The 20,052-nt window shown below is 45.3% G+C and overlaps 2 protein-coding genes across 8 annotated transcripts in view; one reads left to right on the top strand and one right to left on the bottom strand.

Moving 5' to 3' along the window:
* The first annotated feature begins 930 nt into the window (after positions 1 to 930).
* Positions 931 to 15,086, top strand: PPP1R10 (protein phosphatase 1 regulatory subunit 10). Its single transcript, XM_023725286.1, has 18 exons — positions 931 to 3,456; positions 4,156 to 4,242; positions 4,409 to 4,544; positions 4,947 to 4,998; positions 7,022 to 7,099; positions 7,239 to 7,412; positions 7,670 to 7,775; positions 7,893 to 8,005; positions 8,515 to 8,615; positions 8,870 to 9,017; positions 9,096 to 9,254; positions 9,361 to 9,607; positions 9,782 to 9,845; positions 9,951 to 10,145; positions 10,332 to 10,407; positions 10,665 to 10,778; positions 10,928 to 11,644; positions 11,887 to 15,086. Exons 1-18 carry the CDS (start codon positions 3,350 to 3,352, stop codon positions 11,994 to 11,996), a joined length of 2,784 nt encoding a protein of 927 aa, XP_023581054.1. The 5' UTR covers positions 931 to 3,349; the 3' UTR covers positions 11,997 to 15,086.
* A 1,460-nt stretch (positions 15,087 to 16,546) lies between these two features.
* ABCF1 (ATP binding cassette subfamily F member 1) overlaps positions 16,547 to 20,052 on the bottom strand; it is a 16,074-nt gene continuing 12,568 nt past the window's right edge. For all 7 annotated transcript variants that reach the window (XM_004390365.3, XM_023725282.1, XM_023725281.1 and 4 more), the window contains 5 exons: positions 19,647 to 19,679; positions 19,393 to 19,561; positions 19,137 to 19,201; positions 18,976 to 19,048; positions 16,547 to 18,876 (listed from right to left, as the gene is read on the bottom strand). In XM_004390365.3, coding sequence (XP_004390422.1) covers positions 18,710 to 18,876; positions 18,976 to 19,048; positions 19,137 to 19,201; positions 19,393 to 19,561; positions 19,647 to 19,679 — 507 coding nt within the window. In that variant the 3' untranslated portion in view covers positions 16,547 to 18,709. The remainder of the gene's footprint in view (positions 18,877 to 18,975; positions 19,049 to 19,136; positions 19,202 to 19,392; positions 19,562 to 19,646; positions 19,680 to 20,052) is intronic.

The raw sequence follows: 20,052 nt of genomic DNA, 5'->3' as shown, positions 1-20,052 counted from the left end.
GGCATATAAACAGGGAGGTCATGTACCAGGTTTTCAGAATGATGGATAAGTAGGAGCTTACTACTTAAAAGAGAGGTACGACTTTGTGAATCATTTGAGAGACAAGTTCAATCCACTTTCGAGGCACACTAGGAAATGCCTAAAACACTGAGGAAAGGGAATACAAGGGGCTGAGTACGAAGCATTTTCATTTCCAGAAGTACTAAGACCCCTCAACGTTACAGTAATACAGGATTCCTTTTCTCTTTGTTGGAAGATAGTTCTGATCTATTTTTAAAGGGCTCTGACTTGCATAGAATTTTTATCCTGAATCAATTCACTCCTGTTTCGTTGGTGGTGGGTATGGAACAACTTTAGCCAAGCTAGACATTTTTCACCCTGTTTAGGTGGGATGACTCTCAAGTAAAATCCATTCTGGAGGCAGAAATCAGTGTCCCTTTCTGGACTTTTTTATCTTTGGTAAGATCTGTAGGAAATTGCCTTCTGCCAGTTGTGCATTGTCTCTGATACCAACATTGTCCATAAGGAAATCTCAGCTTAGGACAAGGTGAAGAAAAGGCCAGGGGGTTGCCTTTTCCCCCTCCGTTCTGTATGGTGTGCCTTCAAGGAAATTAGCACATTAAAAGAAAACATTCCCTGGATTATTTTGGTTCCAGAAAGCTGTCTCATACTACCATACTGGGCTCCAGGTCATTAGTAGGTGACACTTGGTCACTGCTCCTGCCTTCTCTGGCCAACTTTTTTTTGCCTTTTCTGCCTTAGGCCTGTGTCAGGAATGTTAAGCTCTTCATTCCTTTCCACTTGAGTGCCTTGCAATTTTTTTCAAAATGTACTGACTTCATAGTAAGGAAACTAGGTTGTAAAATGTTTAGGGGTGGGGGGGGAGTGGGGACGGAGGTCCTTAATCTTAAATGGGTAAAGACTAATCTGCCTGGGGGAAAGCCCAGTTACAAATTTGGTGCCCAAGACAAAATTCAGTTCGGTTAATTATATTTCCAAAATACGAATAATGGAAAATTAATCTTTAACATTTCTTCTGCTTTGTCTCCTGGCTTCCCTTGATTATGTCTCTCGTTCTTCCTTGGTTATTTGAATGGGAATTAAAAAGTTGTTCCTGAGTCCCGTTCCTGGCTGGAGGAACTACACAGATTTTAGCTTTGTACTCTTTGGTCCCTTTATCTCTGAGAATGGTTATTTTCTCTCGTCTCCCACCCACTTACGTGAAGGAACGTTTGAGCCCAGGTGATTGTTAAATGTTTTTAGAGTTCCTGAAAGAAATAGGGGCGGCAAGCCTGTTTGCTTACTTGGTAGCTGGATATGCAAAAGGAGTTCTCCAAGGTTATGTGTGTTCAGCTCTGGGTTTAAATTAGTGGAATCAGCTGTTTAGGGGTGACTAGTTTGAAGTGATCCTAGTTTGATTCAAGGCTTTTTGTCAAATTGCATATATTTTGTTGTGGAACCTAATGGTAGGAATAATTTTTTTTCTTGGTTATTATTTACACTGTTATTTTTGGAACCGTTCATTGCTTTTCCAGTCTCCAACAGATGGGACATCTGTTTTATGTCTCTTTATAGTACCTGTATATCTCTCTATAGTTTTTATATATCATTTTATAGTGTCTCAACTACATGGGAAATTTTACTTTATCCCTATTTCTGTCTTTGGGTATAAGAATTGCATATTTCAATGGATTTGGCCCACGGACTTCTAATCTGATCCTTATTCTACTTGAATATTTTTTCCTCTGACCTCAGGTTCTGCTTGTCCTCATGGAAATTCCAGGGCGGCAGCAGCAACAGCACAATTAACCCCGATTTGCTCACCTCTCAGCATTGCTTGGTTCATTTCCTTTTCTCTCTATGTTCTACCTACAGGTTATGATCTCAAGAACCAAGTCTGTACCACCACCCTATCTTTTCCAGGCTGCCTCCTCCCTGCTTTCGGCCTCTTTTTGCCTAGGCTATTAGGACTAATACATTTAATATGTTGAGAGTATTAAAAGATTGAAATTGCTATACTTAGTTTTTTTTGGTTTGTCATAGAACATATAGAACTAATTTGCATTATTTTATAAGAAACCTCTTCTGCTTTTGCACAAAAGACAATGTAGCCATCTTGTGAAATAAGAAACATTGATTTCTTCCACCCTCTGTTGGTATTGTGTCTGCTATTTCTGTATTAAATGCAGGAGAGTGTTTTCTCTTTGTGTCCTCTGCAGTGTTAGCCTTATTTACCAATGCAGATCTTACTGAGGTGGTTTTCTTTGTGCTTTCTGGAAGCCAGTGTTTTAGGCAGTGTAGATAAAAATCCCAGCCAGAACCATATTTATCGTGAAACCTCCCTGGAACTTGGGTACTGGCCTAGCAGCCACGTAGTATTAGTGTAGCTTTTAATTAACCCCTTTTCTGACTTGGTCCAAAGGAGCTATTTAAAATTCAGTGGCATTTTTCAAGCCTTTAGCTTTATTGTTTTCTATTTTTGCTGCCTACGTGGTTTCTAGTTTCAGACCTTTCTTGCGAATCTTAGAAGGCAGTGTAATTTAGGGGGAGAATAAAAGATCAGATTCCTGTCTTTGCTTTTGAAACCACAACCAAGCTTGCCCATAACTTTGAAACAATAAACACTTGTGCAGTATTTGGCTAATGAGTTATAGTTTATTCAAGCCTTAGGTAGACCTGCTTGATCTCCTTTGCATCCGTCTCCGTTTCTAGGAGAAAGGGTCTGTTTTCAAGTTTTGTTTTCTTCTCTGTCACTTACTGTTTCAGTTGATTGTCCACTGGTGCAAGCAGAACATACTCTGCCACTTTTGGTAATTATGACTCTTGATAGGCCAAGCTCAAAGGCAGTGGATCTTGTAAGACATTTAGCCCAGGCACTCAAGATTGGCCCAATTCATATCAAGCTACAGTTTGTTTTCTACAAGCCAGCCAAATTTATCAGCATTTGAGGAGAGGAGAGAGATCCTAAAAATAAGCAAAAAGTGCCTTGGAGAGTTGAGCATCTTGTTATGGGAACTCGAATCTTAGCTCTTTTAATACAGTCTAAAGTTCAGCTGTCCTAGGAAGGCTATAACTGGGAGAGACAGAAGGCTGTGCCCCCCAAGTCCTCTAATTGTCTTCCCATTCAGTATTAATCCTGGGCGTAATGTGCCAGGGCTTTTTTCTCAGTAGTGATGATGGTCGGTGTTGGATTTTATCTAGAAAATGCTGAGTTCACTTGAATATAGATTGAATAGTCATATTTTGTCAGATACAGAGAGGGGAACTATTAGAGGGCATACTGGGACTGTTCTTGCCCTCATTTATTCTGTGTTGTTTGTTTTGTCTTCTTGTCTTAGAAACCACGATCATGGGTTCAGGTCCCATAGACCCCAAAGAGCTTCTCAAGGGCTTGGATAGCTTCCTTAACCGAGATGGGGAAGTTAAGAGTGTGGATGGGATTTCCAAGATCTTCAGGTGAGTCTGTGCCCTCAGGATTCATTGTAGGTAGAGGATATTGAATGTAACGATACGACTCCAATTAAGGCAGACAGGAGTGAGTCTTTGAGAGGAAAGGGAATGTCAGTGGAATTGGATTCAAATCCAGTAATTTTAGGACAGGTGATAGGAAAAGATGATCTCTTGGTCTCTGGCCTTAATAGAAGGTGGAGATTTAGGTGTCCACATTCCCAAGGGGGTCACACTTTGGATTGAGCACAGGGGAGTCAAGTGACAGGATTCTTGGTTCTGTTTTGGGTCATGCTCCAAATACCCAAAATGTCATTTTCCTTCAGGGATTCTCAGCTTTCCCATCAGAAGGAAAAGCAAATGACCAAGCCAGTCTTAGACAGACCACTGAGGGATAGTCATTGAGGGCTAGGACTCTTTACCTGGAAGCAGGTTCAGATGGGTCCTGTGTGTTAGGAAAGCAGTGATGCTCACCTCCCCAGATCAGAGACTTCAGAGCCTCCTCAATTTTCTTCCACCGTCCCATGGTTTTCTGTGTCACTTCAGATCCATCCCACCCTTCTAGAGGCCTGTGTGACCTTCCAACTCTGGAGCAAAGTCCCAAGTCATCAGGCATCTCTAGGCACTCCCACAGATAGTAGACTCTTCTGCTGAAAGAAGAAGCTCACTCTGGCTACTCCATTTCTAATCTTAATTCATCTCCTACAGTCTGATGAAGGAAGCACGAAAGATGGTGAGTCGATGCACTTACTTGAACATTCTCCTGCAGACCCGCTCGCCAGAAATATTGGTCAAGTAAGTAGGGATCTGGGTGGCTGGGATGGGAAGATGTAGTTAGAAGTTGGGGGGATGTGTGAGGCATGAGGTTCCTAGATTGTCGATGGAGGACTAGGTGCGTGGCATGTGGTACTTCTGAAACCCAGGGAAGGGAGTTAAAGATGATCCTTCTACCTGCCTGCAGATTTATTGACGTTGGTGGCTACAAGCTTCTTAATAATTGGCTGACATATTCAAAGACAACCAACAACATTCCCCTCTTGCAGCAAATTCTACTGACCCTGCAGCATCTACCACTCACTGTGGACCATCTCAAGCAGGTACCTTCATTCTTTACAACCCTGGTTCTTCCTTTTCTGTTTAGCCTAACAGATGAGAAACACAAAGATTCTGATGTGGCTGTTTGGGCCTTGTGAGGTAGAGTGGTAGAAAAAACAGGAATTTGGAATCAGAAGACTTGGTTCAAATTGATCTCATTTAATAGGTGTATGGCTTGGATCCTTTCATATATCTGAGCCTCAGTTTTCCATAAAATGGAAATAATCACAACTGTCTAACTGGGTTGTTCTAAAGATTATGGTTTTATAAAAAGTAAAGTACCGTATAAATGTTAATTGCTATTAGGGGACTATCCAGAGGTTGTGAGTTGTGGGGGTAATAGTTCTGAGTGGGTTTCTTTTCCTCCTGGCATTTACTTTTCTGCTGCTTCCCATCTCTCCTAGAACAACACAGCCAAGCTGGTGAAGCAACTGAGCAAGTCAAGTGAGGATGAAGGTAGGGTGCCAGCCCTTCCCTGTGTCATGGGCTTTTCTCCATTACTTCCACACAATGACCTTCATTTCTCTCCCATTCTTGGATTGTCCCTTCACTCCTTCCTTCCTCTTCCTACCTTGTCTTGCTTTCTCTCTTTTAAAAGTTTACTTTCTCTATTGAAAAATTCTACCAATGAACATTCTTGTAGGGCATAGGCAAAATTCTGACTCTTTGAGTATAGCATAGATCTGATAATGACGGAGTCTTAACTTTCCTAAGACAAAGAGTTTTGGAGCTCCTGGCAAGGACCAGACATTCTGGCTTAGAAACAGAGTCTGGCTCCAGAAAGTCATAGCCTTTTCTAAATACTAGGGATTTCTTTAATCCCTGGCCAGTACATAAACCAGAAGCACAAGATAACTACTCTTCCCACCAAGTGAGCAATAATATATCAGAATCCTGTGTAAAAATACGGGATTGCTCTTTGAATGAAGGGTATTGTTTTTTAGGTCCTTTCAGTAAGAGGCTTTGGCCTATTTTGTATGGAGGGAGCTTCCAACCCTGGGTAAGCCTATCCAAAGTTCCTCTGGCTGTGGGAGGAAGCACTGGGAACACTCTTCCAAGATAAAGGATCCCAGTTTTGTTTTAATTCACAGACTGTTGAAATTAAAAAATATTCCTTTCTTTCCCATTCTTGTGTCATGTTAGTTCAGTTTTCGGGTCCATTTAGTTTTGAGATACTGAGTGAGCAGGTTGCTATTTTTGTGGTCTCTCAGAGTATCTTGAATCATAATTTATAGTATTACATAAAACACAAGGGACCCCATGAAATCATTTCCTATTTTTTGTTCTTGTTTTTGTTTTTTTACCATCGGGTATATTGTTACTTATTTCCAACTGACTGAATTGCGTTGCCTTCTTTGAATAAGGATTTAATTTATTATTCTGTAATTGTTCAGATTTTGAAATCTATTCACTCCTTGCCCAACTAACTGTAAGTTAAGTCCCACCAGACCATAGTGTCAATTACTTCAGAAAGGTTTTAGGCTAATCCTTGGGATGCCTTGGAGTTCGTGTTGCCTTAGGTACAGAAATTGCCAGTTGTTTGACTATTTTGAAAAGTTGGGTTTTAATGTTTTACCACAATTTTATTATTAAATGAATTTTTAAGTGGAAATGTTGGCAAGAAGAGAGGTCATAGTTAAGAGGTGTTACTCGCCAAGAACAAAAGGGAAGAACTATAAAAACATTTTTTCGTGTATTTAGAAATAGATTTTACTCTTTATTTTTAAACTCTTGGACCATCTTTTTTCTCTAGATAAACTCTGCTTCTCCAACCCTAAATTGGTCTGTTTTAAAGCTCTCTCTTCACCTCTACTACAATCAGTTGGGTTTTTTTTAGCCCTTATCAATAGCAACGTTCTAGGGAAAAAGGTTGTCTAGAAAGTCATTTTTAATATTGACCTGAATCTGCCTCCTTGAAACTTTTGCATTAAGCTTCCCTTTAGGACAACACAGAAAAAGTGTTTTTTTGTACCTCACAGCCCTTTCAGATCCTTGATGTTGTGTCTACCTCCGCCTGCCTTTACCCTGATTTCAGTTTCTGTCTTGTAGCATGTGGTTAGGGGAAAAGCTCAGGCACTGCTTTCAGTGTCAACTCTGCCATTTCCCAGTGTTGTGACCTTAGTCTCAGAGCTTCAGTGTCTGTGTCTGCACAGTGGGGCTAACGTGTTCAGGGTGTTGTCACAATTCCATAAGATTACATGTAAAGCAACTAGCATAGTTCTTAGCACACATTCTGTAATCAGTGTTAGTTCTTTTCACTCCCCAGTATTGTGAAAGCATCAGGGTTGAACGTAATCTGAGTAGAAAACAACTCTATGATTCTGTTTTTAGAGTTTGGTTTTTAAGCCTATCTCATCTCCTAAAAACGCTAGGTGACTTTTTCCATTTCACAGTACATTTTCAAACATCCCTATTTTCTGTTACTGAAGGAATTAGCGTTTTCATTTATTCAGGCATTTCCCTTTTCTCTCACTTACAGAGCTCCGGAAATTGGCCTCAGTCCTTGTCAGTGACTGGATGGCTGTCATCCGCTCCCAGAGCAGTACCCAGCCTGCTGGTAAGCTCTTTCATACTTGATCCCTTATATTTCTGTCCTTCCCACTGGGATCTGGCCTCCAGATGCCCCAAGCCTACTGCACCTCTGAATGACAGTATTTATATAAGTACACGCCTTTTTTCTGTGTCTTTTGCAATAGAAAAAGATAAGAAGAAACGTAAAGAAGAAGGAAAGAGTCGAACCACTCCTCCTGAGCGACCCTTGACTGAGGTGAAGGCTGAGACCCGGACTGAGGAGGCCCCAGAGAAGAAGAAGGAGAAGCCCAAGTCTCTCCGAACCACAGCTCCTAGTCATGCCAAGTTCCGTTCCACTGGTAAGGCTGTTGGTTAGCCTTGGGAAGTCCGTGGGCATATGCACACCCAGAGATTTGTGGTGGAATGGTTTGATTTGTGATTTGTTAAACCTGTAGAAGAGGGCAGACTAGTGGGAGAAGCTTTGCGGGGTGGCTTTGGGGTCGGGGGGTGGGAAGAGTTTACAGGATAGATGAAGACTTGGGGGTGGGAACAGGGAGGAGAAGCCAGGAAGGTAGGGGGGTGAGTTCAGCTGCCCACACCACGTCTCTGCCTCCAGGACTAGAGCTAGAGACACCGTCTTTGGTGCCTGTGAAGAAGAACGCCAGTGCAGTGGTGGTTTCTGACAAGTACAACCTGAAACCCATCCCCCTCAAGCGGCAGAGGTAAGGAGCATGTTCTGGGTTTCAGAATAGAGTGGCTCTGTGAACCTGAGTCGGGGAGGAAGGGATGAGTCAGAGCTCCAGTTGCTGGTGGTAGTGTTAACAGTCTGTCTTCTGCAGTTCCACAGCTGCTCCAGGAGATGCTGTCCCCCCTGCAGAGAAGAAATACAAGCCACTCAACACAACACCCAATGCCACCAAAGAGATCAAAGTGAAGATCATCCCTCCACAACGTGAGTCTTAAGTGGGATGAATTGAGAGCAAGCTCTTTTCATAGGAATGAATGTCGTGGGAGTTAGGAAGTTTGTTTTTCTCTTTAAAAAACTTTTCCTCTTTGATTTTTCAGTGCCCTCTAATGCTTGCACGTCTTTAACTCTTTTTTTATAGTTACTTAGGAGAAATTTTGGAGATAAGGTAGGGAGGCATATCGTTCGGTGACTGGTGACTAGGGACACTCAGAGCTAAGCAGGATTTTCTCTCCTGCACGCAAGTGCTCACATCAGTTAGTTACCTGACCTCTAGTTCCTGTCCAAACCCATGGTTGCAGCACCTGCCAAAAGAAAGACATTATAACAATTTGTGTGACTCCTCCTGCATGTGCATCCTGACCACCTTGTGGCTATTGTGTCATAGTATGAGGCAAGGTCTCCATCAGCCCATTTTTGGCCCAGCCTTTTTCCACTTTGGAATAAGATTGTGAAAGAGGTCTGATGATTCCATTTTACGCTTTTTCCTTTTTTAGCTATGGAGGGCCTTGGCTTTCTGGATGCTCTCAATTCAGCCCCTGTTCCAGGCATCAAAATTAAGAAGAAGAAGAAGGTGCTGTCACCTACAGCTGCCAAGGTATGGGCCCTGGGAAGTGGGTCCCAGGGACAGGGTGTAGGAGTAAAATAGAAGGAAGGACACAGCAGCTAGGAGTGGTTAGGGAGGACAACAGGAGGAATTTTGCCTTGGCTGTAGACAGGCGGGGTGGGACAGTGTTAGAGACAGAATCCTCCTTTGTAGGAACCATTGGGGTATGTTTTCTAGGACGCTGGACTTAATTCTTTGCCTTGACCATCCTGTCAGCTCATTAACTTCTTTTTCTCTCATAATAGCCAAGCCCCTTTGAAGGGAAAACAAGCACAGAACCAAGCACAGCCAAACCTTCTTCCCCAGAGCCAGTCCCTCCTTCTGAGGCCATGGACACAGAGCGTCCAGGGACCCCAGTACCCCCTGTTGAAGTCCCAGAGCTCATGGATACAGGTGAGTCTAGAAACTGGGTCAGGTTTTTGAGGCTTGCTGAAAAAAAGGATCTGGGTCTGATACCTTTTCTGCTTACAGCCTCTTTGGAGTCAGGGGCTCTGGATGCGAAGCCAGTGGAGAGTCCTGGAGATCCCAGCCAACTGACCCGCAAAGGCAGGAAAAGGAAAACCGTGACGTGGCCTGAGGAGGGCAAACTGAGGGAATACTTCTATTTTGAACTGGATGAAACTGAACGAGGTAAGAGGTCAAGTGTGCTATATAATAATAGATGGGCATAGGGAAATTTGAAAAGGACTAGGTGGTTCTTAACTTCCCTTTTTGCTTTTTTCCTCCCTGTTTATAGTAAATGTGAATAAGATCAAGGACTTTGGTGAGGCAGCTAAGCGAGAGATACTGTCAGACCGACATGCATTTGAGACAGCCCGTCGTCTGAGCCATGACAACATGGAGGAGAAGGTGCCCTGGGTGTGCCCCCGGCCCCTGGTTCTGCCCTCACCGCTCGTCACCCCTGGAAGCAACAGCCAGGAGCGATACATCCAGGCTGAGCGGGAAAAGGGGATCCTTCAGGAGCTCTTCCTGAACAAGGAGAGGTGAGCAGAGTGGGATTCCTGCCAGGGATACAGAGCTCTTGGAGTCCTGTCCAGAAGGAAACATGACCTGGGATAATTGAGAAGGGAGTAGAGATTAGAAAGAAATCTGAGGTCTGGAATAAGTAATCTGACTCTCGTTCTTCTTTCTTCCTTTGCCTGCGGCATTCCTGATAGTCCTCATGAGCCTGATCCTGAGCCCTATGAGCCCATACCCCCTAAACTCATCCCCCTCGATGAGGTGAGTCTGTGGGTGGTGGTGATGATCACTGATTTTAATGTGTCTTTCATGTGAGAATATCTTCCTGTTCTTTGTTAGTCCTGATTTTCCCTGTTCTTCTTTCAGGAGTGTTCCATGGATGAGACCCCATATGTTGAGACCCTGGAGCCTGGGGGATCAGGTGGCTCACCTGATGGGGCAGGTGGCTCCAAATTACCTCCTGTTCTAGCCAATCTTATGGGCAGCATGGGGGCTGGGAAGAGCCCCCAGGGCCCTGGAGGAGGAGGCATCAATGTCCAGGAGATCCTTACCTCCATCATGGTATGAGACTTCTTTCCCTTTATCCACTTTCTATGGAACTTCCCTGACTGTTCTCTTCTGTCTCCCTTTCTCTTTACCCTAGTTCTCCGTATCTTCCCACTTAGTTCAGCTTCCTGTTCTGGCTCTCTTTCTCTACCTGTTGTTACTTTTGCTGTCTACTGACCTTGTCCTCTTACATCCTCACAGGGTAGCCCAAACAGTCATCCCTCAGAAGAACTGCTGAAACAACCAGACTATTCAGACAAGATCAAGCAGATGCTGGGTAATCTTCAGGGCTCGGAGAGGAAGCCTGCAGTAGAGTTGGGGGAAGCAGGGTTTCACAGATCCTGAAGAGCAGGGTATTGCCACTAGGCAAGAAATGGAAGGGGAAGCCTGGGCAGAAGAGGGCATTGCTCTCTAGGTTGGTCTGAGAGGATTGATTGGGGTCCCTTGGGGCATCTGAGCATATCTAGAAATGAGAAGCCATGTCGTTTGTCTGGAATCAGCTTGCTGATGGCTGTACTCCCTTTTTCATCACAGTGCCACATGGACTCCTAGGCCCTGGTCCAATAGCAAATGGTTTCCCACCAGGAGGCCCTGGGGGCCCCAAGGGCATGCAGCACTTCCCCCCTGGCCCTGGGGGACCTATGCCAGGTAGGTGGTGAGTGGGCTTATTTGCTTAATTTAGGCCTGATAATAGTGTAGAGTTGACAAAAAGGTAGGAGGTGATTTAGGCTGGGGTATGGGGGTTCCTGAGTGTCACAGGCAATTAATATTGTCTCTTTATCTTTTTTTATATACAGGTCCCCATGGAGGCCCTGGGGGTCCTGGTGGGCCAGTAGGTCCACGTCTCCTGGGTCCCCCACCCCCTCCCCGAGGAGGTGATCCCTTCTGGGATGGCCCAGGTGACCCCATGCGGGGTGGCCCAATGCGGGGGGGTCCAGGACCTGGTCCTGGCCCATACCATAGAGGCCGTGGTGGCCGAGGAGGAAACGAACCTCCTCCTCCTCCTCCATTCCGTGGGGCCAGAGGAGGTCGCTCTGGAGGAGGACCCCCAAATGGACGAGGGGGTCCTGGTGGGGGCATGGTTGGAGGTGGGGGTCATCGTCCCCATGAAGGCCCTGGTGGGGGCATGGGCAGCAGCAGTGGACATCGTCCCCATGAAGGCCCTGGCAGTGGCATAGGTGGGGGGCATCGTCCCCATGAAGGCCCTGGTGGAGGAATGGGTGGGGGCAGTGGACATCGCCCCCACGAAGGCCCTGGCGGAGGAATGGGTGGGGGCAGTGGACATCGACCCCCCCATGAAGGCCCTGGTGGAAGCATGGGTGGAAGTGGTGGACATCGCCCTCATGAAGGTCCTGGACATGGGGGGCCCCATGGCCACCGGCCTCATGATGTCCCTGGGCACCGAGGCCACGACCATCGAGGGCCACCCCCTCATGAGCACCGTGGCCATGATGGCCCTGGCCATGGAGGAGGGGGCCACCGAGGGCATGATGGAGGCCACAGCCATGGAGGAGGTGAGGATACTTCCTGCCCCCATATGCTTTTGGTGAGAGTCTGTATTCCGGGTTTGCCAGACTGAACATGAGGTCTGCCTCCTTTTTGCTTTCCCAGCATGCATGGCAGTTCCTTCCCTCAAATCCCCAAGACTGTGTCTCTGACAGACATTTCTTAGGATCCCATAGACTGTGGGGGAGTGGTTGAGGGTGGCATTAATCTCTTCCGTGCCTATCTAACCAGTCCACTATCATTCCCACAGACATGTCAAAACGCCCTGTTTGCCGACATTTCATGATGAAGGGCAACTGCCGCTATGAGAACAACTGTGCCTTCTACCACCCGGGTGTCAATGGGCCCCCCTTGCCCTAGGGACCACCTATCTGCGCCACCCACACAACCCCCTGTGGACTGCAGCCTTGCTCCTTCCACCCTATTATGGCTTCTGTGAGGCCCATTTCCCCCTTTCCCCAGCTGATGAGGAGCCGGCCCCCTCAGTTCCCACCTGCTTGGGTTCCTGGGGGTTTTCTGATCACTGGTGCACATTGATGTACATATTTTCCTCCAGTCTGTGGAGGAGAGAGACTGAACATGTTCGTACCCCTGGACTGCTGAAGAGGAGACCCAGTTGACTTCACTTTTTGAGGAGATTCGCCCTGTACCCCAAACCCCTTTCCAGTTTTACCCTTTAGCCTGAGAACCTAAAGCTGGTTATCCTGGAGAACACCTCTGCTCTCCTATTGTGGATCCTCCACATGCACATAGAACTCTGACACGGGATCTGCTGCACTTATGAAATCATCCCAGCCAAGTCCATTACTCCTCATGGGGTGGGGAGGTGGTAAGGGGTATTGTCTATCCCACTGCACTGAGAGGGCTCAATCAGGCTGGATTTGAGTTCTGGAACACATCATCCCCACTCCTTCCCCTGACACGGGCTTTACATTCGGAGTTCTTTCTCAAGTAAGACTTTGCAAACCTTCTGTGAACATCGTTTGCCTCATGGGTCTGCTAGGCTCAGTGATGGCAAATTCTTGTCTACATCCAGTGAAAGTTTTAGCTGGCATAGGTGAGGGCCAAGGTGTTCGTCTGCCTTTGCTACAGCTCATTCTAGAGACTTTTTAAAACACATCAGTGAGACCAACTTTCATCCACTTGAGCCCGCGCACCAGGTCTGTCGTCACACTACATGCACTGCCTCTGGGAGCCGGCCTGCTCTTCCCCCATCCAGAACGTTGTCAGTGTGAGACTTCCAGCTTCCTCACCCTCTCAGTCACCGGAATTCCCACCTGGTGCCACCCTGGGTGGATTCAAGATGAGCTTGCCCTTTCCCAGCCCTCTCCTTCACCTGTCTCAGCATCAGTTGTTTTCTATGAAAACAGTGGATTGGTTGGGTTTTGTGCAGGGTTTTGGGTTAGAGCCACAATGGATTTGAGAACGAGTATTTTTCTTTTGGTTTTGTATATTTTGTACATTAATAATAAACAGTGGAAAGAGAAGCAGCTTATTTAACCCCTGGTGTGTTTGGACTCTTTAAAGGTGGCCTGGCTAGTATCAGCTGTTGTAAGTACATTGATGCAAACCTTTGTGGAGTCTTTCAATCATCTAAATGGCCCTAATACAGGGTCGCTATGAGTCACAATCGACTCCATGGCAACAGATTTAATACTTGTTCTCTTGAGCCCCGGCTGGCACAATGATTGCAGGAGCTCAGCTGCTAACTGAAAGGTCAGTGGCCTGAACCTACCTAGTGGCTCTGTGACAGACCTGGTGATCTGCTTCCATAAAGATCACAGCCAAGAAAATGCTATGGGGCAGTTCAATTCCATTATGGGGATGCTGTGAGTTGGAATCTACTTGATGGCACTTAACAATTGTTCTACCTTCTAGTTGCAGAGTTAGTATTAAGTACTGAAGCAATGCTTTGAAAAATATATAGAATGCTAAATACAGGGTGCAGGTAGATCCACTGGTCAGTGTTCTTCGAGCAGTGGGAACTTGGGGAGCAAACAGCTCTTTGCTGAGCTTCTGAAAGCTGCAGACTTGGTGTTGGCATAGCAGCAACAGTTGAACCTAACATCCCTGTGAACTTGCTTAGAGAAGCAATTTGAGTGGAGGGGCAGGTGCATAAGAAGAGCAGATAGTGTGGCTGAAGGAGAAAAATTCAAGAGCAGTTTCAGGAAGAAAGGAAACAGGTTGCTTATTGCTGATTTTCAGAGCACTTTCAGTGAGAAGGTGAGAGGCCAGGAATGGGAACAGCGTCAACTGCTCTTACCCAAAATGTGGCTCTGTAGAGGAAAACGGGGCTGCTGCTAGAAGATGCAGCAGAATGTTGGTATTCATGTTATAACATTCGTGTATATTTTATATATCTAGACTAGTGAACTGAAAATATTAAGCATAGAGTGTAACATGAAATACATGTATTTTAATAAAGGAATTTAAAACACTTTACAAGTAATTACACATCTAGCCTTTATTTCTTAAAAATAGATAATTGAGGGCCTAGCTGATATGACTCCTATGCAGACAGGAAGTTTTGGAGACCAGAACATGGAGTGATAGGATTAATTTTAAATTTGAAGTTCTGCTATTCTTGGAACCAGAAATCAAAGTCTATTATATTTTTTTTGTGTGGTGAAAATACACACAACAAGCATATTGCATTTTTATGTGGGGTGCAGAGACGCGGAAAAGGGTAGAATGTTGGGGTGTGTGGTTTGAGAACTGGTTTTTTACATGCATACGTGCATTAAAATCACCTGGAGAGCTTGTTAACAAGCAGATTAGGGGCGGTGTCCAGGAGAGTTTGAGTCCATAGGTTTGGGGTGGATCCCAAGATCTTGCATTTCTAACAAATCTAACAAAATCAGGTTTTGGTGATGCTGCAGGTCCAGAAATCACCCTTTGAAAAGAACCACTGCACTGGAACACAACGTCTTGGCTGTTATTTCCAGCACTGGCCACACGAGGGCAACAACTTAATTTCACAGGCCTCGTTTACATTTAGTAAGGCTAATGGGACCTTTTATCCTTTGCCAAGTCTTGGTATGTTCTTGTCAGTCAGCCTATTGTTGCGCTGGAAAAGGAAGGCCTCAGAAGGGATGTAATCAAGGGCCAAGCTAAGTGGTGAAATACCAATGAAGTACACAGTTCAAGTACAAAACCCAACGAACATGTCACAATCTTGGGTATTTTCCCTCTGGTTTCATCTGCTGCCTGCCTCTCACACTCTCTTCCCTGTCTCCTGCAACAGGCCACGAGAATCTTTAAAAAAGAGTTTGTGCTGGTTTTAATAGTTTTTTCTATATTTCAATTTAAAAATGAACTCATAACCATTTTCTTTCCAATCTTCCATCAAAATCCAAACCTGTTAACTTTTTAAATATGTGGCCCTTATCAAGAAAATACCTTCCATTTTTAGACGTTCTCTTTCAAACTCCCCTCCCTCCGACCTACCAAGTCATCTCCAATTTGAATCATCATTATTCTATTTCTCATATCCCTGTTCCCATGCAGTAAATCTAACGGTGACAAACCATAAAACCCACCGTTGTGGCTCAGTACAAATACTAGCATTGGTTCAACACTCATGGCTAGTTGGCAAACTTTCTCTTCTCTCAGGCACCAAAATACTAAGAAAGTGAGTCCCATCCAATGCGAGTGCCATTCCTCCTTCTGAAAATGCCCAAGTCCACATTATCTTCCTTTTCAGAGGAAGAGCATCTCCTTCTTTCCAAGATAATGCCTAACTTGGTCTGGCAGCCCCTCTCCCGGTCTCCCCCTTGCCTCATATTCTCCACCCATCAGCCTGAACAATCTTGTAAAAACCAGATCAATTCACACTCCTGCTAATATACCACCAATAGCTTCTCGTCAATCCTAGAATCACTTCAACTCCTTATAATGGCCCTTACTCATGATCTAAGCTCCACATATGTTACTTGACCATGTCAAGCTCTTCCCATCCTCATGCTGGTCCATTCCCTGAGGGCTCTTCCTTTCCATTCATCTAGTCAGTTCCTCCTCTCAGGTCTTGGCTTTAATGTTACTTCCTCTGAGAAAGCGTCCCTAAACAATCTGAAGGACACCCCCGCCCTGTCTCTCCCAGCATCATGTTTTTCCTTTATAGCACTGTTTACAACGTGTGATCTATCCTAGCACTCCTGCTGAAGTTCACGGTGATGGTGATGCTGATGCTGCTGGTCTGGGACCACACTTTGAGAACCACTGCCCTAGAAGAACCAGTTGAGGTATCTTTCTTGGTTTACACCCATTACAGGCCACAGAAGAGCAACAAATTCTGATATTCCAGGCCCATCTGAGTCTAGTATGGCCTAGAGGCTCTTCCCTGGTCTTGACGATTATTTTCACTACAGCACTGACATTCTTCCCTGAACTGCATTTGTTCCTAAAACACAATCCTATCCTGGCTAGTTTTGGCCCTTTAGGACAGAGTAGGGAGGAGAAAACCAGGACACTGGAGTCAAACTAAGGAGTCCTGTTGGCAGTGGTTAAGTGCTCGGCTGCTATCCGGAAAGGCTGGTGGTTCGAACCCACCAGCCAATCTGCAGGAAAACATGTGGCAGTCTACTTTACTTTTGTAAAGACTGCAGCCTTGGAAACCCTATGGAGCAGTTCTACTCTGTCCTATAAGGTCGCTATGAGTCAGAATCAACCCAACAGCAATGGGTTTGTTTTTTTTTTTAATAGTGCTCGTTATATACCACTTTGTGCATGGTTTGTTGGTAATCAAATTGTTTACAAATAAGATTTCTGTTGCTAAAATTCCAGTTTCCAGTTGCCTATAAACCATACTACGTAAATGATTTTCCTTTTGCATTGCATTTTTTTGCATACTTCTGTCCATATCTAAGTTATAGTTATAGTATACATATTATAAATAAATGAAATCTGTGTTCATGGACAGAAGTTATCCTGGAGCTGAAGTACTTGTAGTGAAATTAGTGATCAAAAGCTTGAAATATAAAAATTTTGGTATTCATTTTATAAATAATATTCCTGTATATGTTATGTATCATCTCATCTAGACTAGTGAATGGTCTGAAAATGTTAAGCATAAAATGTAGAGTAAGATAAAATACATTTCAATGGAAGAATTTAAGCACTTTACAAAGAATTACACACTAATCCACTTAACAGCCCTCTGAGGTAGGTACTATTTATCACCTTCTTTTTACAGATAACGAAACAGGTACCAAGAAGCAAAGCAGCCTGTCCAAGGTCACCCCACTGGTGGACTGGATGCTTGACTCCCACTGTTCTGATACATCTACTTCACAGAACGCTAGAAATGAAATTACTTTATATATAACATACTTAGGTGCCGGCACAAGCCCCTGATGTTTTTTGCCCTCCAGTTCCTTAAGTGTTTCTCTCTAATTTGGAGATATCCTTTAACAGTGCTTTTGCAACTATCAAACCTTCCACACCAAACCTTCACTTACAGTATGAACCTTGTACTCAGGGTCAATCCAGTTAATATTTCTCATTGAGACGTCAAACTCAAGGTCTTAACCAAGGTCACCCCATTAGTGGACAAACCAAATAGCTCTTCATATTCTCCTCTGAACTCGATACACCTCCTGATCATTCTATTCTAACCCTCACATCTAGCTCTTTCCATATATCCTGTTCTTTTCCATTCCTATTCTATTACCCTGGTTCAGAATTTAGTCACCTCATCCCCATACCAGAAGTTAGAGTCTATCCTGTAAGTTTCTACAGTCTACCTCACACATCACTACCTAGAAACTCTACCCAACCACCACTACCTCTCCAACCTAATTCTACAAGAAAAATGGCCACACCAGTCATGAGTCCTCATTAACTCCCAAACAGCCTTGATTTTCTTCCAAGTCTTATATCTGCTCTTTTCCTAATTTTGAAACACGTCCCCACCCCTTCCCTGATTATTCAAATCGTTAATATTTTTTAAGGTCTATCTTCAAGTGATCCTGCGAAATAATCAAGCCCTGAATAATCCTGAGTATGGAGCAATTCAGAATCTAGAGTACAACCCATGTGGTGATTAATCATGTCACATTGTAAGCTTGTGTTTTATTTTTCAAGTCTTCTCTAACTGGACTATGAATGAAGGCAGACTTTGTCCCTTCTTGTATATACCCCACAGCACTACACGTCGGCTGGTTGATTTCATCACTTCTGAAAGGATCAGTACTCTGGTTTCTGACCACAGGACAAAGCACATCCTCATTCATGAGGACAACTTGGACAGTGAGAGCCGAGTGTCCTTGATGGAAGGGATCAATCACTTTCCTTCCCCTTGTCTGAAGAGCTGGGGGAAGGGAGGGAGGGTTCTGAAACAGCAAGCACTCTCTACAGCGCAGTGAGACTGCAAATTAGATCCATCTGTATTAGTGGGGAAGAGGCAATGCTAAATACTGCTAAAAAATCAAAGCGAGACTGAGAACAGTTCCGGCTCCCATGAACCTCCAAACAGTAACAGGTGGCAGCGACTCCTCTCCTTTCCTTTATTCCTTCCTCTTGAAAAGGAAGGTTCAAGTTTAGCAGCATCCCCCTCCTGACCCCAAGTTCCCACCAGACAGAGACTGCAGGCACCAAATCCTGGGCTGAGTAACAGCACAGGCCTCCAGCTCTGCACTCCAACAACCGCTTGTATCAGTGAGTTAGCACGAAGTCCACTAGGAAAGAAAAGCACTACGCAGAGACCAGGGGGCAGGTAGCTGGCCCGAGGCAGGCATCTGAGGGAGGTAAATGGAACATCAGGGGCCTTCCAGGCCACATAAGCTTGGCAAGATAGAATCTCACAATAATGGTCACCTCTGTTTGTTCAGAGGAATGTCAAGGACAAAGTCAGCTCAGTTATCTGAAAAGAAGCGGAACAGACAAGTCTTTCAGGGGAAAGAAAGCAATCATAGTGATAACCTGGTCACATCAAGTCAACGCTCCACCTTCACGTGACTGAGCGGTTGCTGGGTCAGCTGCAGGCCAGAGGCAGGTTTCAAACTGGTGACAGGGAGACAACAGGGGACTTCAAGGCCACACAAGCTTGTATCTTGGGGACCTCCAGGAAGGAAAGCTCACTCTCGGGGCCGGTTAACCATGACTTCACCGAGGGCCTCCAGCACCTCCCGCTTGTAGTCCTCGAAGTCACCATCGATCTGGCTGACACTCTGCTCCTCCACCACCCACAGCTGGCAGTTGGTTTCTGTGATGAGTCTGGCATCGTGGCTGACGATGATCACCGCTTTGAAGAAAGGAAGGAATCAGAACACACAAGAAGAGAGCTCCAGCTCAAGGACACCACAGCTTGGTCCCCAAGAAGAGGGGGTATGCTCTGACTTACCACCCTTGTATTCATTGATGGCCTCCCCCAGAGCATCAATAGACTCTATGTCCAAGTTATTGGTTGGCTCATCCTGCAGAGGAGGAATTCCATGACTCAGCACTTACAGCTCCCCCATCTCATTACTGTTACCCGTGTCCTCTCTACCACAGCTCACTCACCAAGATGAGGACATCAGGCTCCCGACAGGCCAGCTCTGCAAACACAACTCGGGCTTTCTGCCCACCTGCAGCACAGAACAAGGAGGTCCATCACACTTTCTACCATCATATCTCTGAAGTTGAACCATGACTATGTGTGCCTATGTGTGTGCTGAAGCTCCCCCAACTCCAGGTTCCTCTTGCTTTCTGCCTGTAGGTAGAGTTCCTAAGTATGAGTGATAAGAAGGGTGCCCCTCTCACCCCCCTACAGTTGTACCAGAGAGTTTGCAGATCTGGATAGTGTGGGCATGACTCTCTAGGCCAAAGCGGCCCAGGCACTTCCGGGCATCCTGGTAGGGCAGGTTGAAACCACGCTGCAGGTACTCAGTGGGTGTCTCCTCCATGCGCAGCTGCTCTGCGTACTGCTGGTTGAAGAAGCCAATTTTCTGCCCGAGTGGAGAGGGAGGTGGTCAGTGAAAGTCATACTTTCTCTGTCAGATTTTTATTCTCTAATTCCCAAAGCCAACTTACCAGCCGGTGATTCTTTCTCATTTCCCCACGGGTCTGCAAGGAAAAGGCAAGTGGTAAGAGGGAGTAGGGAATGGAAAAACGGCTCCATATCCTAACTTTTCTGAATGGGAGACAAATACCAGATTAGGCTGGGGACAACTCAGGTTAAGAAAAGGAACGTGGATGTTCACCCTAGCATGACAAAGACACACCCAGGAAACGAGAAGAATGAGACACAAAAGGGGAGTAAGAGAAGGAAACAAAAGAGAGAAGACAAAAAGGGACAGACTCAGAACCAGAACACCCACTTCCCAAACAGCAACGGTTCTGCGACAGCGACACTAAGAGGTGGGGGTGTGGGTGTGGGTGTGGGTGTGTGTGTGTGTGTGTGTGTGTGTGTGTGTGTGTGTGGGTGTGTGTGTGGGTG

This window comes from Trichechus manatus, unplaced genomic scaffold (genome assembly GCF_000243295.1).
Source record: "Trichechus manatus latirostris isolate Lorelei unplaced genomic scaffold, TriManLat1.0 scaffold00295, whole genome shotgun sequence".
Taxonomy (NCBI): Eukaryota; Metazoa; Chordata; class Mammalia; order Sirenia; family Trichechidae; genus Trichechus; species Trichechus manatus.
The sequence above is the reverse complement of the archived record's forward strand: the minus strand, read 5'-3'. Positions and strand labels throughout refer to the sequence as shown.